The sequence below is a fragment of the Hypomesus nipponensis genome, chromosome 13 (genome assembly GCF_054491055.1).
Source record: "Hypomesus nipponensis isolate SF chromosome 13, ASM5449105v1, whole genome shotgun sequence".
NCBI lineage: Eukaryota > Metazoa > Chordata > Actinopteri > Osmeriformes > Osmeridae > Hypomesus > Hypomesus nipponensis.
In genome coordinates this window covers 14345295-14366855 of record NC_140373.1, presented here as the reverse complement: position 1 = coordinate 14366855, position 21561 = coordinate 14345295, and the positions used below count along the sequence as shown (strand labels likewise).

The following is a 21561-nucleotide window of genomic DNA, read 5'->3' as shown; positions in this document are numbered from 1 at the left end:
GTAAAGCCTGATTTTGAGGAAAGCGTTTATGTCTGTCTGTCCATGTAGTGTTCAAATATAAACTGATTTACCTTAAATATGAATTCAATCAGAGAGTATTGATATGTGCTGATATGTCTGTGTGTCTTTGAGCATGTGTGATCATGTAAACTGTGTGTACTAAAGTATGTATGTGTATCCTGCTTGACCAATCTGACATCAGCCATCACATCACTGCCTGGGACAGACAAAGCTTTCATGCTGAATGTCCCTACTTGGCTACAAAGGGTTTGTTATGTGCCAGCCATTAATCTGCCTGTCCCTTTGGAACTGCCATGTAAACACTTGTTAGATCATGAGGGTTCATGTCCGGTGTGGATGTGTTGGCGTGTGTATGGGTCTTACCCTCTCTCTGGCTCTCTGAATCTTTTCACGGTCAGTATTTAAGTTAGCCAGGATCTCTTGGCCCACTTGTTCTGTAGCAGAAAGGAAACACAATATAAGTTTGCATATGTGACCTTGATCTTTCAATCACTTTTGGGAAATTGCTATAATAATGGTATATTAGTCGTGATTTTTTTGGTATGCAAAATTCACCTAACTAGTTGCATTTTTTATCTATGCGTTTTTCTTTCGATTGTCATTCAGAAGTGTATTTCTGTAAAGTGTAAAGTTTTTTTTTCTGTTTATACATTTGTGCGAATTCATTAACAATTAACCTTTAAAGGGTTTCTATAAACCCAAACTGATCTGAATCCATGGTTTGAGTAGTGCTTAATCAAGACGCCCTTGCGTAAATGTACAAAATGTTGTAAGACTCACCAACTAACAAGGTGACAGATGCTTTTCCTTGCCCCATGCACCACTACAATATAGCAGCATAGATAGAAGGCTGTATTGAGCTGAGGCAATATTCATAAGACTTTTTATAAATGCTGTGCATCAGTTGTTAGTGTAAACACATTAACACACATGTTCAAAACATCTTCAACAAGACAAGTGACAAGCTTGTCATTGGTCACTGTCATTCCCCCAGTCCCTTGGGTTGGTGAAAGAAAAAAAAAAAACACTTACCAAATAAACAACAAAAAATATCGCACTATTGCCATTAACGCAAGATGAGACTGCATTAGTGTTAAAAAATAAGGTGAGGGGAGGAAAGGAAAAAATAGATAAAAAAAGAATCTTTGCGTGGATCAAAGACAGGCTTTCAAAAGCACCAAACAAACGGGAGTAAACAACGCACTGCTGACTGTATTACACTACACAGGTGCCGAACACCAAAGGGCCCACGTGCTGTGCGCCTGTTTGGGGGAACGCCTCAAAAATGGGCTACATCTGGCAGCTAAACAAGAGACAGAGAGACATAGACAAGGAGAGAGAGAGAGAGAGAGAGAGAGAGAGAGAGAGAGAGAGAGAGACAGAATGAGATAGCTCCATTGAATGAGTGACGCTTCCCTCCCTCTTCTTCTTCCCTTCAGTTGATCCATCGCTCATGCACACTCCAAATATGTCTCTTCCTGCCTTCATTAATATCTAATCAGGGACGAGACAGAGTGAAGAATACCCAGATTAAAGAGTGTAGTGAGACAGTCACATGTGACAAATAGGCCAGATTAAAAGACTGAGAGCAGGTATTAATAACTATAATAATACATGCCCCTTCCCGGTCCCCATCAAAAAAGAACAAGGGATAAACAGGAACGGAGGTGTAGCGGAAACCTTCCGTTAAAAGACGACAGAGTGCACCTATTCATCTCTGTCCAAGATGCGCTCCTTTTTTTTTCTTTTTTATAAATTTGATGACAAAAACTGTACAAGCAAAGTCACTACGGCTTGTGCCATAAAAGGAAACCAGAGAGCATGCTTACTGAAGAAGTATAGGCTGTGAGAGAAGATGTATGATGCCAAAGTGGGGAAGAATAGGTACCCCAGTCCAACCCTAGTGGAAGGACCTCGAGAACGCAGGGTCATTAAGTCCACACTGGTGATACAGAAACACATTAACACACAAAAGAAGGAAGAGAAAACCAGTATTGGCGGACAGTCACCTTTCAGTAGCTAAGAATGGGGCCCAGTTGGGTCTCTTACATAAGAATTTATGTATTATCCAATATGTCAACACAGTTAAAGTTTCACATCAAAGATATTCAAATCAAAGATTTGAATATTTGTACAATGCAATAGCAACAGTAGTGCAGAAAGCACTGTCCTTTTGTTTGGTATTATTGTCCTTGCAAAGGCCCTGTATGGTGTGCTGTCATGTAAAATCCATCGCAGGAATGATAAAGTGTTCCTCGGCCTGACAAACACATTACAGCCTCTGGATTCAGTGGGTACAGGCTGCAGTAGCTCAGAGATTAACATTACCCTTAGCTATGTGACCGCAAATGGATGTTCCCATTAAGACCCTCCCACCCCAACCAACACACTACTCCCTGGCCCCCTCTCCACCTCCTTCCCCATTCCCCACCCCTGTTCATTCTCCTTCTCATTGCACCATTAGCTGTGTACACACTGCCCACCTTCTCCACCCTCCGCCAGGGAGGTAAAGGGGAGATAGGGATGACCTTCTCCTTCTCTGCCTCCACTTTCGTTGTATCCAGTATTCCTCTCTTTTTCTCACTTGCACTTTTGTTAGAGTCGTTTGTCCTGCCATGCATTAACACTTCAGTCAATTTTCATGTTATGTCAATGTTTTCCCCATCTCTTACGTGCAAAGGGGTTTCTTGTTGCATGGAAAGTAGTTTAGAAATGTTCAGCATGGCTTTCTATACAAATAAACAAAGAGACTGTGGAGGAGGATGAAAGATGGGTTCTCTCTAATAACAGTCTCCTCCCTTGGCATTCCATCTAGAAAACAAGGGGAAAAATAAGGATTTCCCTGCAAATTTCTATGTTATTTTGACATCGATATGAGATATTCATTGCAACAGCTGATCTGACATTGTGCTTCTTGTGTGCTTAAGAAAACGTACAGATGCCATCGCTTACCGTTACCTCTCACAGTCGAGTAATAAATCTAACATCAAATATCATTGTTTAAGCTAAATCTAACACTTGTATTTAAATAGTCCCTTGCATATTGATTTAACAATCAAAAACGTTTTGGTTAAGGTGATCATTAATTTAACATGTCAACTGTTAAATATTTATTGAGCATTTATAGACCCTCAATGATAAGATGGGCTACCCAAACAGCGTTAGCAGAAGTTGTTTTAAAATACACTTGCATTTTGACTATTTAAAGTTGGAATTAATTTATCTCCCTGTGCCACTAATCATTAATCATTATAACTAACCATTATATCTGTACTTCATCATTACTAGATTCCACCAATAGAGATTCCTATTGGCGGAAAACCACTAGAATGAGATCCAGGAGATCGGTTTGATTCCCTGATGAAGCTTGATGCCTAAACGCATCAGAGTTTGTGTAAGGTTTAACATGACAGGCATTTTAATAGTTTTCAGTGCCTTGGAATTTTCATTCCTTTTTAGTCCATTACTCTACCGCTAAATCATATTTATTGTCACTTACAAAATTCTTAGAAATGATGAGACTGTGACAAAACAAGAAGTAAATATGTTTGCTCCTTTTCTTGTAAGTAGTGTGGGGTCTCTTTATTAGAAAAGCTAACCAACACAACGTGATCATATTAGTGGCTTTTTTTTAGGTTACTTCCTTTAAACCAAAGATGGCCAAAGCATGGGGAAGAAACAATTTTCTTGTTCATGCCGATGATTTGTACTTGTTGCTCATTAGTATTTAATATATTCCAATCCCGTTTAAGCAGCTATTAACAATTTAAATGACCCCGGCTCTAAGGCCTTGCTCCGTCTCACTCGCTGAAGATCCACATCCCCAAAGGTCCATTTAACAAGGCTATTACTCCATTATAATATAATCACACCATCATGGCAGAGACTCGATTTCACTTGTCTTTTCACCCTTCGTAGGTTAGAATTAACCATAGGATAACTTTTTTTTATGAACACAGTAAGAAAACAGGATGATAGAAAAGGTCTGAAAAGTTAGGAGCAGAGCTATGCTCACAACTTGGCAAAAAAATGAGCTCTGTATGCCTGCGCCTCTTCCTTTAATTTTAGCGGGACAAGTTATGCCTTCTCAGCGTGAGAAACACTAGGTGTTGCGTGAGAACGTGAGAAATTGTTGAAATGTGTGAGTATCACGACGAATGCGTGAGACTTAAGAATGTTTTTTTTTGCGTGCTAGTTAGCTCCTTGTCAAGTGACAACAGAGCGCAGTGAAAAGGAATGACTGATGGCTAATATTAATCAATCAAAAATCAGCATTAACATTTAGAATGTAAAGATGATGTTTAATTGATTATGGAACTTTGGAAAGGACGGTGGACCAACCTCTATATCAGCTGGGGTTGCCAACCGTCCTGAACTGTCCAGGACATCCCGAATTATGGGTGATTTTGATTTGTCCCGTATTCCAATCACAGCCTCGCCGGCAAATAATAGGCTACTGTAAACGTGCCAAAACTCACGCAAACGTTGCTATAGGACACTGCTTGATGGTGACAATAGTTGGTTTAGGCCTAAAGCTTTTCAGTGTCTGTGGCATATGGTGCAAGTCTAATGCTATTTCAAGAAAACTTGAATTTTGAGAGAAACTTGTAATAATTGTCTTGACTATTACTATGAACAATACATCCAAGCAAGTACAGTAGTGGTGCCAAAATTACACTGAAATTAGTAGGTTTATGGTATGGCTAATGAAACCTTGAAATGTCCTTTATTGTTGGTCAGCTGTTGGCACAGGCGCATAGAAAGTCCCTCATTTGGGGTTGAGGAAGTTGGCAACCCTAATATCAGCTCACAGCTGGGACCTACTGTGTAATAAGCAAATTAGCGAGCGTTTTGTAAGAAATTAAAACAGGTTGCACCATAACGATTATTTGTACAAATACTCAAAAATATATTTTGAGGTTGTACAGGAACGGTTTTGGGAGAATAAGCCCAAAATGGTCGCAATTTCAAACCATGAGTGGGTTAATGGTGTTTGGTTAGTCTCCACATACTGTACTGTGCTGCACAGTGCCTCATACCATTGACAGAGAGGAGACACAGGTATCCTACTTTAGTAATCAGTTATTGTACTTTTTCAAATTCCTGCCAGTAGTCTTTCACACATCAATTCAGTGGGAAGCGACATAACTTCAGTAGAGGGTAATGACCAAAGGGTTAACATATAGTTGCTTTCAACACTGGGGCCCAGGCTCTACCATTCTACAGTGCCAAACAACAAGTCAAAGCCACCATTCAGGAGCTAATTCCCTTCCCTCCCCCAACCCAGCTGCCCTCAGATCTCCTTCTGTGGACACATAGGTATAATTGGACACGTCATACATTTTACAGTAACTGTTTCAGAGCATTTCCTCAGTGAGATGTCTAACGCTTCTCTTCCTCTCTGTTTTCCCTTTCCCCTGAGCCAAAAGGGTACAAGCCCTGACATTGGTGCACTCTGAAGCTCAGCACAGTTCCTTTTCATTAGGTGGTTGAAACCACTTTTTGAAGGTTACCACACACTTTTACGCAGACACAATACGTGCGGCAACACACACACACAGACACAGACAAACACACACACACACACACACACACACACACACACACACACACACACACACACACACACACACACACACACACAGGTTAATGTAATACATGTACATCAATTATTATTGCCAGCTTCTGTTTCATTTTTGTTTGTTTAAACTAAATCTAACACTTATTTAAATAGTCCCCTGCATATTGATTTAACAATCGAAACTGTTTTGGTTAAAGTGATAATTAATTTAACGTGTCAACTGTTAAATATTTATTGAGCATTTATAGACCATCAATGATAAGATGAGTTACCCAAACAGCGTTAGCAGAAGTTGATTTCAAATACACCTGCATTTTGACTAAATAAAGTGGGAATTTATTTATCTTCCTGTGATACTAATCATTGTACCATGGTCTGGGTGAATACTCGATTCTGATTGGCTGCAGGGGTGTCCATTATCGGGTGATAACGGCCACCTACTACCAGGGCCGACTTAGGGCGGTGGGGGCCCCTGGGCTTGGGTAAAGTTTATATTTAAAATGTTTAATTAATCTGAATTATACCATGGTCTGGGTGAATACTCGATTCTGATTGGATGCAGGGGTAATCAGCCAAGTAGTTCCAGCAAAACTGTTAACCGTTCTAAATTATTGAGGGACGATGGCATGGCTAGATAGCTGGCTAGTGTTGATGTTAAACATACTGTCAAATTATAATTACTGTTTGGAGAATATGTGAACTTGGATGCAATCATCTCACATCCATTTGCTATTCTACTCGCTACATGCTGCGGCCGTACTGTTAAAAAAACGTTAAAAAACTAACCCTATTTCTATAGCAAAATGCCTGAAAACACAAATTAATGTTTGTAAAAAATAAAATAAAAATTTTGGCAAGTGACCAAGGTATAAGCGGGATAATGCCCTTTGAGGTGTCCAATATCACCTGATAATGGACACCTGATAATGGACACCTGATAACGGACGGTTCACGCCTCCGCATTGTCCATTATCAGGTGATATTGGACACCTCAAAGGGCATTATCCTTTACTTATAACTAACCATTATTACTTTACTTCATCATTACTAGATTCCACCAATAGAGATTCCTATTGAAATCACACACATATATTCATATTCTGAACAGGCGGTGCACTAAGCCCAGGTGAAGGCCTCTTTTTGCATGTGTAAGGGAAGAATGGGAAGTGGCATTTAAACTGACCTGCCTACAGTGGCTCTCGGGTGACACTTTCCTGCAAGTACATACAGAGACTCACAGTGGAAACAGGCTAAGGAAATCTTTTGCGCAGGCAGGGCAGTGACAAGCCCAGTTCAGGGCCCTTCTCTTGCATGTGTATGAGGAGCGGCAGTGGGCAGTCAGGGCAGATTTCTGGGGCCTTTCTTCACTCCACTGGGCTCTGTTTTATTCATCGCCTGTGCCCTGACCCAGCAGAGCTCCTGTTCTGACAAATCACTTCTGATTAAGACAGATCTCTATTAGTCAGCCACTCAACTTGGCCTATTCATCATTCTGTGCAATATATCCCGTCCTCCCAGTCCTCGTGCGCCTGTCCGTCAGACCATAGCAAGGCGCAAAGGAAATTTCCGCAGCGGTTTTAAATGGCTGATTACTGACAATTGGCGGATGGAGAGATGTAAGGGGGTCTTATGGGTGATAAGACGCAGGTTTAATGGGTATAAATGACCGGGCCTCTCAGAGACCATCTGGTAATAGAACAATTTGTTTAAGGCAGAACGGAGGGTGGGGAAAAATAAAGGCTTGTTCGTTTTTTCCAATTGAACTCCCCCTCCTCAACCTCCACCCTTCATCTCCTCCTCAAGTTAAAACACTCTGGTTCCTTGTATTGACTTAGCGGCGAGGTCCCTCTCATTTGTCGTGAATGAGAATAAATGAGGTTCGGAAGAAGGGTGGTTGTTTTACAATACAAAATGACTCATACATTGACATTATAGATTGCAGAATGTATCCTGATACTTATTTTTGACTGGTCTCATACATAATACCTGCAATTGCTAATATGAACAACTATAGCTGGTGTTAAATACATCTGACATTGTTTGTTTTGCTTACCTGTAAAAGTTAACACTTTATTTAAAGGATGCAACACTTTTTTTAAACGCAAACAACACAACAAAAAACTGCCAAACCGTCAATTCATAATGTTGCATTGCCAAACAAGATGGATGATAATTAACCCAAACCACAATACTGGTGGTGGAAGAGGGAGGAGAGAGATTGTGGATGCAAATCGGGGGAGTAGGTTTCAGTTCGCAAATTGCTTGGACTTAATCAACCAGCATTACTGAACCATCCAAATGAAAACTAATGGACTTAAGGCACTTGCTGGGATTGCCTCACACATAAAGGTACAGGAGGAGAACGACACTTTTCAGGGTCTTCAATTAAAAACAATGAATTTCCACAGACGGCTGGTCAGGCTGTGCGTCTACACTATGCCCGCTGGTCAATTGTACGTCTCAAACAGACTTGACTGATTAATTCAATTTCGACTGCCAGTGAAATCATTTCACTTGCGTTGATTAAGCTTGTGGTCGAAACGTGTAAAAAATGTATTGTGTAAGTGTTGAACTAAAAGTAATCTCAAAATAAGCTAAAGAACCTACATACATTATTCAAAAATGGATGAAGTTTGTGTCATAAGTACTATACCTGGGCCGCATTACAGGTAAAAGAGAACAATCTGTTTCAAAATATTTGAGACAGATGGAAATCTGGTTTTGACAAAGCTTAGGTGAACAATGAAAGATATCTTACACATGAAGCTTAGCGCCAGTTCAGTCAGGCAAGACCAAACTCTGCACGCTCGGGCCATACACGTTATGTCTCACTACTCACTTCCCCCGCTACGCACACTCTCTCCTTTCCCTCTACTTCTATGCTGGGTCAGTCATTGGGGTTCTATGTTCCATTAGCCACACTCTATGCCACACTCCAGCTATGTTGGAATCACAATAAGATGATTGGTTGGCCTATTATTTAGAAACATTCTTTACTTCAGTAATGTTTTCTTAGCCTATCTCAATTCTGACTTGCGTGCTGACTACTGGACTTCTGTGTGTGCGCTGTAGTGGCTATTATAGCACAGAAGAGCGTGCGGGCATGGAATTCTGCGGGCATGCATCAGTTTGTGTCTTCCGTTTAATTGCGTTGATTTGGGTACTGCGTTTCTTTTTTTTGGATTATCAATCTAAATGAAGGCACTGACAAATAAAGTAAAGTGTTAAACTTTTTACTGGGTCACAGCAGATTTATACTGGGGCAAGTGGATCTCACCACTGACAACAACATGTCTATAAAGTAGTAGGAAGCTGAATGGACAGAGTGAGTGAAGGAGAACCAGAGAGAGTATGAGGAGGACAGATGAAAAGCCTATGGAGAGGGAGGATGAATAATTGGCCAAATTGCAATAGAGGGTGGTATACTAGGGGAAAGTTGACTTGCCCCTGACTAATTACACGCAGCATCTGATATACCATCTTCAGGCGATTCCAGCAGAAAAAAGGAAATACGTTTTTGTCAGTTTAACGAAACAGACCCGAAGAAAAATATATGGCAAGAAATTGAGGAAAGGTGAAGGGCGTGGGGAGGGGGGGGTATTTCTCTGGTTATATTTATACAGTTTAGGAATGTTGATATTCCCATTACTCTTGATTAAAGGCACATCTCTAAATATACATCTCTAATCAAAAAGTTGATAGACAGATAAAAGCGTGTAACACACATTTTTTGCCTTTTAATTATCTGTACAACACCACACCTCGGGCAGCTCTTCCCTGCCTATCTCCTCAAACTCGGCCGAAAGACAGCAAAGGAGATCTAACACTCCTTAACAGTTAATTATCCAATAAGAAGGAGGCGAAAACACACATGCACATACCAAACGCTTTAAAGCAATCTTCACAATTAGCAAAGACCTGGGGGAGGCCTCTAGTCCTCTTTATTAGTGCGTCCCGAAATTGAAACACCTTAATTATCTTTGTAAAAAATGGACACGGTGTCAGAGTCATTTGCATGTTTTGACAGGGCTTGTCGAGAAGCAAGTGGAGTATTTAGCACATTTCATCACCTACTGATTATGTTTTTGTTCACAAAAGAAGTAGAATAACTCATTAGTCTCTGCTTTGTTTCAGCACCATCATCCTCATTCCAAAGGTATTGTGTAAATTACAACCAAAAGTCGAAGTGAACAAAAAGTGAATCCTGTCCCGTCAAGAGTCACTTTGTTGTGACTTTTTTGATCGGGGTCATCCTCATCATTTTGATAAACATTCTTATTGGTACGGGACAGGGCACATATGTTTCTGCTTGAAAAATATATCCAGTACAAGTGCATCACCAGATATTTATAAAATCCAATGCAATCAACTAAAATATTTAATTTCCAATTCCTTACAGCTCACTGAATGCATCCGTCAACGATATGTAAAACACGTGCACTCCCCAAACAAACAAACAATCTGTAGGGACACAGGACTGTCAAAGGTAATTTAGCAGAATACGAAAAGGAGGGCGTGCAACCAAGACATCAAACATTAGCCTGAGCTGAAGGCACAAGCCGTTAAGGGTCGTAAAGCTGACAGAATCTGACAGTTTGCAACACTTAAGGATTATTTTCCTGAAACGTAGAATTCATTAATACTCATGAGCTAAGCACTGATTGCAAAACATGATGAAAGAAGATTGGTTGGATGGGGGGGGGGGTGACAAAGGGTGCTCCTCAGGCCAATTTAGTGACCTTGAATAAGGATCCGATTTGAGATTCACTTTCCCATACTGAATCTACCACAATTCAATAGGTAACAAAGTAAATGCTAATTTCCATTACTGTAAACTGACCAAAAGTCTTGGAGAATGCTGAATAAAATAACTTTTTTATTTTATCGTACAGTCTAAGGTCAAGATATAAAAACAAAGCTTGACAAAGAGAATAAAGATGTGGCAATTACTGAATGCTAACATCTCTCTATAACACAGCGTTTAAACCAATAGTTTCATGGGCCATATATAGATCTCTGCTCCTACAACACTTCAGACGTCAGAATATCAAGTCACGTAAAGCAAATACTCCCCTGAGGTTGTAATGATAGTCTGACGTCTCTGTGGCCTGTGATGCTCAAAGGTCACATCACATTCCTATTATGCCATGTGCCAAGTAAAGGTGTTCAGAGAATTTAGATTTGCCAAGTAATTGCTAGCGTATGACTGTCAGAACACTATGCCATTGTGCCCCTAGTCTCCAACTTTGGGATTATACCAACATGCTTTCCCTGTCTTGTGAAAGGCAAATAAGACCACTATTATAGGGGGGATATAAAGCATAGAAGAAAAGCAACAATCACCATGCGCCTCATTCAACAATGACCACAGCCACTGAGATGAAAGTGGTTATTGTCAGCTGGCAGTGTGAAAACACACAACACAGTATTGATAGGGAAGAGACCACATGACCCACTGGTTACTGTATACATTTGAGTCCAGCTTATATTGTTCATGTGTAAAACGATTTGAAAATCTCAAAACAAAGAGTCAACAAGACTGAGTAATAAAGTTCTTTACTGGGCTTTCTTTTTCAAATAATAGCCTACGCTTTAGATGGGAAAACAATTTGTCTTTTATTGAGATATTTGTTGAGGAGCTGCATCCTCCTTAAAAGCAATGCAACTAGCCTGATGTGAGAAACAATCCTTCTGTGTCTTCTGTAAATCTTGGTATACGAAAGCAACCGCAAACATTAAACCTCAAATAAAAATGTATCATGTCTGCCCAGTTAATATTGACAAATATATGCCGAATTTACTAGTGTTCTAGAAATATACGGTATGTTTTCCAATGGGTTTTAACATACAATAGTTACCAACCATCAGAACTTGTTGAGTGGCACAAACCGAAACCAATGCAGGGGTTAACCACCTTCCCCATAGGTTCAGCTTTGAGTTTCCCTTGTTAAAAATAGGTTGCGTGTAAGTACTAATGAGCAATGGGATCATCATGTTTGCTAAACCTACATCGGCTTTAAATACAACTAACTTCAAAAAATCTAAAGCTTACCTGGCCTTCAAAAAAGAAAAACACTACATTGTGATTCAAAATATATAAATGGATGCGTTTTCCTGTCATAGCCTGAGCAAGAAATGTCTCCTTCTCTTCTAATTTAACTAAAACCAGTCTCACTCACTAAATACGACGCCAACCACCATCTTCCTCACTAATGAAGCATATCTAACTTTTCCGACATGGCAGAACTAATTTAATCTAACTTCTGAGGTGCCTTGGCGCCATCAAATTAATTATTCATAAAGGACACAATATTATAACTCAATTGTCAACTCTGTGGCTGTCCTTTTTAAAATCCCCCCGTCTGTCGCTCTCTTTTGTCTTGGACTCCTTTCTTTTACTGTGCGTCCTTCGCTTTTAATCTATAACTGAGCAGTGCACATTGTCATGGTCGCTGTCGAACAAAATAATTTGCTTTTTGTGTTTTGAAGTTTGTCAGCGGTGGCGGGCGGGGAAGGGGAGGTAGCGATTGGCGCGGCTCCCCGTGGGTACGTGCGGTGTGCTGGCAGGGCCAGCTCCACCAAAGGAAACAGAGACGCTCCACGTTGGTAATAACACAACCTACGATACCTTTTTCTTCCCACTCATGAATAATGCATGCCATCTGGCAGAACCCACCTTGCCTTAATGTTGTTTAGACAGGGTGGGCGCAGGGAGGTGGGATGAGTTCGATTTTGCACACAGCGGCCCTGTGGGCCGGCCTGCGTTCTCTTCTCCTGGTGGGATGATGGAATGTGACCCCGGGATGACTGACAGACACAGCGGTGGCCGTGCTCCACCATAGCGCCCCTACGGCACCAGCCCAACTATGCAGTGCAAGTAACAGACAGAAGACCAACATGCAGATTGTACTGTGAGTGAGACTCACCAGTGATTTGTATGAGGTTCAATAAATAGAAGTTCAGTAAAACCTATCATTAAAAGCGTAACTATTGAGAGTACAGTATCTATGCACTGTTACACATAAAATATGGATGCCTAAAGGCAAATTAAAGTATTCCTTTAGGCATTCACCTTTCCAATAGAAATCATTCCAGTAATGGATAAACAGACTCTGGAGCCTAGGAAATGTACACTATCAATAACTATAAAATATAAATGAGTATCAAAAACATGTCTGCAAAGTGGGTCTGACACTCACAGGCATTCAGATATGCACGCACACATACACGCATAATGCACACGTCTCGCACAAAGTGACAGTGGTGTGTGTCTGTTTGTTAGACCCAATGAGAACAACTGTGCAGTGGGTGAGGACAGAGGGTATGTTGTTAGCGATACTGTGTTAGATGGACTGACAGCAGCCTCACAAACAGAGCCAGAGAGGAGGACCACAGGCTGTCCTTAGGACTAGGCCACAATGAAGGAGCTCTGTGTTCAAGACCAGCACAAGCCCCCCGGGCGCCCTTCAGTGAAACACTACTTTCTGGGATAAGTCAAAAACAAGTTTCCTCTCGAGCTTTGAGAGATCTCTGAAACTGATTAGTTGTCTTCTTTTCTACACTCTATGGACAGGAAAGTTTCAAATATGTTTTTTTTTGGTCATAAACAAACTAGTACTAGAACCTGTATACTCAATATTTTCTGTCATGAAAGAAAAGTACCAAGGATCCAACCTTTTCATATTGAGCCTGTTGCTCAACATCACAATATTGGTTAAATTGGAGTTTCTGCTCACAAAAGCACTCACAGGAAATACACAAGTACACAAATAATGAGAAGGATCCATAAATACTGTCGCTGGATGACAGAAATGGAGGGTCAAATTTATACAACAAACCTTCAAGGTCTAAAGGTCCGAATGTGGCCGTCCGTAGACTGCTTGTATTAATTCATGAACAACATTACAATTGTGGTAAAGTATTTGTATGATCGAGTAGTAAGTAGTCTTTGACAGAAAATACACTTTTCATTGTTAACGCATAGATAAATATGTTGGAGGGAGAAAGTGGAAATTGAAGAGAGGAGACAGTAAAACTGTACAACGTTTGCTACATGAGTAAGATCTTGCGTGCATATTTCTTTGCCAGGGGTTCCAGGGTCACCTTAAGTGTCTGGAACCCACTTCTCCACCATGGCAGTTTGAAAAGCTTCATGGGTGTCCCTGACACCCCTTTACGGGGGCCTGTGTGTCAATACACCGGCACTCTCCTCTTCTTGAGTGACAAAGTGTGAGAGAAAGAAAGAAAGACAAGTTCTCTATGAAGTAGTGGAGGTGACAACTCAGCTTCAACATGCTGTTACTCCACTGTAGTCAGCTATGATATGAAATAGTGGTAACAGCTACAATGGACCACACAGCCATGTTGTGTCTCCTGATTGTAATTGAGGCTGACGCGTGACAGCCCTCTGCACGGACCCTCGATGGTGGCCTGGGGCAAGGGGCCACACTGACTGAGGGCACAGGGGAGGGTGGCACAGGGTCCCGCCCTGGCACGGCCATGGCACAGAACCCTTGGGGGCACAAGGCCCCCTGCCCCCCAAACCCTCGACCCCTCCCTACTTCACCCCTGTCAGGAGGCGTCGTGGAGGCTAACGAGAGGGCAGATGAAGCTGCTTAAGAATTCTGCCACATCCATTTCCTGGGTATGTAAGCTAGTTCTCACCCCCCCCCCCCCTCTTTTTTCCCCCATCCTCGTTCTCATTCCTCATCTCACTCTGAGACCTTTGGTGAGGTACGTGTCGGGCAGAGGCAGACAGGCACTCATCAACAGTGATACCTAGGATGTATATTAATAATGCTGGGACGCAGCTGAAAGGGAAGAAAATAGCTTTGTCCTAACGGAGAGATGAAGGACAAAGGCTTTGCCAACTTTGAATCTAAACTTCAAGGATATTCTGTTTGCTTGCCGTTTGAAGATTAATGAGTACTAGTGGCAGGTTATGCAACGTTAGTATTTATTTCGAGATTTCTTTTTTTACATGATCCCAGTAGAGAAAACGGTATGTTATGGACTACAGTTTCTGTACTGTACATGTTATTTATGTTGGCTGTAATGAGGAAGAGTCTAAAACATATCCAGCATGGGATAGCAAGATAGAAAGAGCAGGAAGAGGGATGCTGAGAAAGGAAGGACGAGTAACGTTGCATTAAAGTCTCCCCTCAAAAGTTTCCCCAACAGGACCCAAACTACAAATAAAACTGAAGTTCCAACAATCTTGGAGACTACAGGGGCCCACCGTATCCAGTCTGATGTATAATTAAAGGACATGGTAGAAAGGCACATTACCAGTGTTTTCATTAGGCCAAGTTAACTCATTCTCCCACAAGGCCTATTGAATGGGAGACATGGGGGAATGTTAGCAAAGACTAGAACTAAAAGTCATGACTATCTCATGCCGGCAGGGTCGTCTTACTGCCTGGACAACACATTCAAGTATGATAACATTTAGACATGTTGGACTTCTGTTTCCCCCCCACTCTTTCCCAACTTCCAGGCTTAAATTAGCCAGGATTTCTAAGATCAGGGGCTGTTTTTTAGGCTATAAAAAATTGATTAAATAAAGAGGAAGTTGAGCTAATGAGCTCCCTGGGCTACGGAGCAGAGGGGACCAGAAGGCGAGAAGAGGGGAGCCTTTGAGGAAGAGAGGCTACGGACATGCCCAGAGTGTACCAGCCATGCAAACTTGGCACCAATGGCTCAACCAGCACCTTGGAGAAAGTCTGGACATTATGGTGTATACCAAAGCAAGCCAGAGTCATGAAGTGTTATCCACCCTTCTTTGTCTTTCAGGCTTACATACTCCTCTTATGGTCTCTGACTTAAGTTTTCTATCCTTGAGATGCTACTCAACTTCCATGTCTTCTCTCTTAGCTTTGTTCCTTTTGTTACTTGGTCTGTGACAAATGGATTTAAGTGACGCTACAGAAATGGTTGGCACGCAAAACATTATTTTCCTTTGTTCAAATTTAGCAACCTCCAATTTAGTTATATCAGTGTAGAGGTCATTCAAAATTGAAAGCTGAGATCTGTCATATCAAAATATTTCAAGTTCTACCAGTCCATATTCGCAATGGAATCAAAGTAAGACAGGAGGATTGCTGTTATCTGCTTCCTGATGAATAACTGCTAGTATTGTCCTATATTTCCACTCTAAAAACAATTCAATTATGTTACTTGGGTGTAATTCCATGCCCTAACATGACACTTCTGTAATTGTTAATTTGCTCAGTTTAACATTCAAAATTAGCTTAATAAACAGTGCCAGCGGTTGAAACTATATAAAACTATATACAAAATCTTCATTTCTTGACTACCAGGAAACAACATAATAATTACACACTAAACCGACTGCTTTTACCTTCTCAAATGACTAACTTAATAAAGCATAAAACAAAATCATTTTAATTCACCTTAGAGACATAATTATGCGTAATTACTGTGAACTGTTTGTTAGTAGGTCTTATGGGAATCCATGGATTTCTCTTCCCTTCTGATCAGCAGTGACAAGGGATTCAGGCATTGGACACCAGAGTGATCAAAGATTGAGATTAGATCCCAGCATTCACTCTAACAAGAGCTGTGGACAGCTAAAGAACAACTGGCACTGTGAAGTATACTACTATAACCAGAGCATTATGTTTCTGTAATTGCCACAGAAATATGTATAGTCTGGCAGGTGAAGACTATGGAAAGTGTGGTGTGGTTTGTGTATGTGTGTGTGTAAAGAAGGGGGGGGGGTAAGAAAGCCCAGACACAGACACTCACGCGCCACATACTTTTCGACTCAAAATCAACCCCTGTTCCTGTCAATGTTGACAACCGCCAGTACAACACCAGAACCACAATCTAAACCAATCCCAAACACGCCCCTCCCTCTCTTGACTCCCTCCAGCGACAGACGGCCAGACAGACAGAGGGCACTGACAGACTGAACACCGATGACAATGCACGGCACAGAGACAGGCATGCTTTTCACCCAGGCAATGTCAACAACTGTCCACAACTAAGAGGGGGCAGGGAGGCGGAGGGGCAGATTTAGAGAGCGGGAGGGATAGGGATGTGAGAGGGAGAGAGCTTCGGTGGCAGGTAGTGATCCTGGATCCTGGATATACGCCAAAAGGCAAGTGTGAGAGAGAGGGAGATCAAGAAACAAAAAACGAGAAATTGAGAGACAGAGATGGAGGGAAGGGGGGCTAGTTGGCACATTCTTTAGCTTCTTTTCTCTGTCAGCGATTAGCACCTGTCAGAGGCTCTCTCTCTCTCTCTCTCTCTCTCTCCAATCCTTACCACTACCCTTCTATACTGCAGAAGTACTGCCATTACAAATATCCCTGATTAAAATACCATACTACTGGGGCCCAGCCCAGACACAGGGATCCAGACTGACATAAGAGAGGGGCTAGGAGGAAGGGAGGGCAAAGGTAAAAAAGGTATAAACCAGAGACTGAGGGAGGAAGGGAGTTAATTAGATGAGGGAGGATTGAAGGACTATGGATACAAGGACTTCATGAAAGAGGAGAGGTGATATGGATGGACGTCAAACTTGAGATTTAACTAGACAGTAAAACCTTAAGTTTACTTGTATATTGAGGTGTAGCTTATTCAATTGATCCATAAAAATAAAAATAAATACTCAAAAGGCTCTAGGCAATTCATTTTTATCAAACCATTTGAGTAAACCTTTACCTAATGTATCAGGTTTTACAGAGTGGGTTAATTAATTACAACTATTCAAATCTGCACTTGTAGATCTAACAAAGTCAGTCACTAGCAGGTCTATATGGAGAAGTGCAAATGGAGAATAATGAGTACACATGCACGGGATCAATCTGGTGGCAGGGTAAATGTTCCATCCTGACACTGAAAAATGGCCTGTCTCTCTCGGATACTGTGTGTGTGTCAGTCACATGCTCTGCTTTGACAGCCAGGTACAATAAAGGAGTAAGGCATCATTACAATGCACCTTCAAAACTCGCCGCATACGCACGCATGTTCGCACACACACACAATTTTTTTTGTTTATGAATGTTTATGAAATGCTTTGTGAGGGAAAACATCTACTGTGTATGTCTCCAGACAGTTTAAAAAGAAAGACAACTTAAAACATTTTCAATTTAAATGCTCTGAGTATGGCATAGAAAAAATTATATTGGATGAGATGGAGAAGTGGGTTCCACTTAAAGTGACGGGGAGCCAACCTCAACTGAACAGACACGTTTAGACAGAAACACCTGATGGTTATCTGTGGTTGAGTGCTGGGTTACATCGCTTAGCTCCAGTAACAGCAATGGTGTCAGGGAGCAAAAACAACACCAAAGTAGTTCTACATTTCTAATCTCCCATTACCATGTCAGGTCATTGCAAAACGGCCAGGCATGATGAGGACAACAACCTGTACTTGTGTATGTATGCTAGCAGAGCAGACATTAATATTTGCTAACAGAGCATGTGTGGGGTTAGGACTAACAGTTTCTAACCCCTAAAGTTGTCAACTCTCACAGCACCACCTAGAGTTTGGAGTATCTTATTACTGTAAATCCCTTGAGCTGTACCTTTCAAAACACAAAAGTAACCAAATTAAAACAGCAAACAAAAACTACAGCTGAACAACATTCCCATATGATACCTTTCTGGCACAACCCTATAATGTATAATGTATGGTGCTTGCCCACCAATGTGAAAAAATATGTACATATTCCAAAACAATGAGGCAGTACACAAGTGTGAGTACACAGAGAGAAAGAGAGAGAGAGAAAGAGAGAGATCCTGATAGTGACCCCTTGCCTCATCTCCAGGGCATAAATAAACATGTGTGTGTGTGCGCCTGTGGATCCCAATCAGAGAGAAAGAAAGTCAAATGTATTCCTGGTGGCTATTAATATTTCAGCACATACTGTAGCCCATGTGAGAAAACATGAATGATTAATTTAGACATCACCTCTGTCACAATCTGTTACCCAGACCGTTGGTGATCTACCTTTGAGAATACCAAAAAAGGGTGGTTCCTTTTTCTGGTTTTGGTTTAAATGTCTGGCATTGGGCATTGTAGAGGTTGGCATGAGTGTGTGTGTGTGTTGTGTATTGTGTGTATGCTTGGGTGTGGGTTGTGGCATGGTGCCATTGGTGGCCACAAAGGAATATCTGGAAACAATTTACGTATAAGTATGAAAAAATGTATACATTAGCCTTTTTTGTGAATGTGGTTTGCTTATCTAAGTTTGTCTGGTTACATTGTCCCACATGTAAACTTTTTGTGTGTGTTACTGATAGTGTATCTCCATATAACATTGTTATTTAAGTTTTGGTCATTTCTAATCAATTGCCACACTGGATCCCACTATCCACCATTAAACTCAGTCAACCAGCTAGCTATGAAATCAAACTCAGACATGAAAAATATTAGGCTCCATTTGTTGTGCTTACTGACAACACATGGTACAAACACAGCAACAGCCTCCCTTTCATATGGTGTGTCTCATTCCGTGTTATAATAAGATCCTTTCACTCTATGATGGATAGGCAAGCATCAATGGGACCTTTTCAATGTGCTCCACATTTACTTTTGATTGCACTTGGTTTTTACATGGTGCTTGCCTGACAAGCCCAGATCACAGGTAGATGAGATCATCATCATCCACTGTTATTCCACTGTCTCAAGGGTATATGGGTGTTGGCAATGTGTGCATGCGCATGTGCACGTGTTCCTGTATGTGAGTGTAGTGCTGGTGTGTGTGTGTGTGTGTGAACTGTGTGCATCGTTACTTGTCGAGAGATGAGCCGTGGGTGGAATGAGGGGGAGGGGCGTGACACTGATGTGACGCGTTGGCATGTGCCCTCGGGTGGTTTTGGTGTGGTTGTCATTTTGTTGTTTGTTTGGTTTTCTCCACCATCCCCACATTATTCAAATAATTCACACAAGCTATTTAAATAAATAAGGTACTCAAACTTACAGGATTGATAAGTTATGATAGTGAGGGCTTAGTCTTTTCCCGTTAACTCACAACTCTCAGCAAACTCAGATATTTGACAGGAAGCTTGCTCTGGGGAGTTAGATCTAATCAGCACAGGGAACGGGAAAGCAGTCAGTGTTTGTGTACGGTCCTATATTCACGCTTTAATGTCATCAAAGTCTATTTTCTACACTAAGCATCATCATTATGGATTTGGAATGGTGGAAAGTGGTCATCAGTTTCATTATTGAAAAATCACCAATGCCAAGAATGACAGGTTAACCTTAAGATGTTGGAACTTGGAGTTTCCATACAGTAAAGTAAAAATGAACATGCAGAAGACACCAAAATAGTTTAAGGAAATAAATAAATAAAACAGAACTAATCTCCATAGATGATGGAACCTGAAAAGGTCAGCGCTCAGCTTGATCATACCCAGAAATGTGTGGGACTTAAAAGAAGGGGGTATAACTAAGTTCCCCAGTACCTAAATCAAATCCAGATCAATATGCCATATACTGGAACTTGAAGAACTCCGGCCAAAGGTTATCCTCTCTCTCTCTCTCTCTCTCTCTCTCGCTCTCTCTCTCTCTCGCTCTCTCTCTCTCTCGCTCTCTCTCTCTCTCGCTCTCTCTCTCTCTCGCTCTCTCTCTCTCTCGCTCTCTCTCTCTCTCGCTCTCTCTCTCTCGCTCTCTCTCGCTCTCTCTCTCTCGCTCTCTCTCGCTCTCTCTCGCTCTCTCTCGCTCTCTCTCGCTCTCTCTCGCTCTCTCTCGCTCTCTCTCGCTCTCTCTCGCTCTCTCTCGCTCTCTCTCGCTCTCTCGCTCTCTCTCGCTCTCTCGCTCTCTCGCTCTCTCGCTCTCTCGCTCTCTCGCTCTCTCTTTCTGTCTATCTGTCTATCTGTCTTTCATCATACCCAACGGAGAAGTAAGACTAGAAGAACAACAAGAGAATGAGGAGGAAGAAGAGGTAGTAAAGGAAGAGGAAGGTAAAAAAAAAAAAAAAAAAAAAAAAAAACCTAGGATGATTCCCCCCCCCCACCCCAGTGCTGTTGGTGTTGTTAATAGGTTTTGACAGAGCGCCAGCAGGCCAGAGGAAGAAGGGTTGGGGTTGAGTCGATAACAGTACGCGGCGGTGGCTAGGCGAAACCCCTGGCACATGCATAAGGGGCTGACCACTGATCATTAGAAAGTCAATGAGGCTTCCAGCGCTTCCAGCTACACTTGCTTTCCCAGGGACCAACCAGGGCTAGGCGCAAGTAGGGGCATATTGCACGCACACACACACACACACACACACTTGTGTCTCACAAACATACAGTACTATCTTGATACATGTGAGTGAAAACATGAGAATGTGAGCAAATGGTGTGCAAAGCATAATTTACAAAAACCTACAGTAAAGTCAATCTACACTAATCAATCAAAGAACAGAAAAGGGCCCACAAATAAAATGCTTAAAAAATTCCTAACTCAATTATGTCCCCATTTAACTACGCACTGAAAGACAATGCTATGGCTGCCTTAAACAATCATATGCTGGCCTTACACAAGCACAGCCTGAACAAGTCCAGCACAGATACATGTATTTTGATGTGTGCCAATGACAATTAGAGGAATTAAGGACATGCCTCCTCTACATTATTGAAAGTGACCTGTCTTCCGGCCTCTACAATGAACACAGTGTCTCTCGGGATGTCACACTGGCCGACCACAAGTCTAAAGCTGGGCACCCCACCTTGAAGTCATGCATTTTTAACAACCTTAAACTGATCCCACCACTCCTTGGCTTTACTCCACAGACCTGGTGTCTTTCTGCCTGTAAGGCACACCATCTGACTACACAACTTGCTTAATGCTAATTAGTGCAAAGTTAATTGGAGTCACTCAAAAGTGAATCAAAGGTCTATGTGAAATGTAATGCAAATTTTTTTTGTGATGGCAAGTTATTGTAGGCCTATTCATACAGTATATCCCACACTGGGAAATGAGAATCACATCAAGGTACAGA

General features: G+C 41.6%; 1 protein-coding gene across 2 annotated transcripts in view; it reads right to left on the bottom strand.

Annotated features, from left to right (window-relative positions):
• The window catches only part of vti1a (vesicle transport through interaction with t-SNAREs 1A), a 134009-nt gene that overhangs the window by 43585 nt on the left and 68863 nt on the right, over window positions 1-21561 (bottom strand). For both annotated transcript variants that reach the window (XM_084670972.1, XM_084670970.1), the window contains exon 6: window positions 385-455. In XM_084670972.1, coding sequence (XP_084527098.1) covers window positions 385-455 — 71 coding nt within the window. The remainder of the gene's footprint in view (window positions 1-384; window positions 456-21561) is intronic.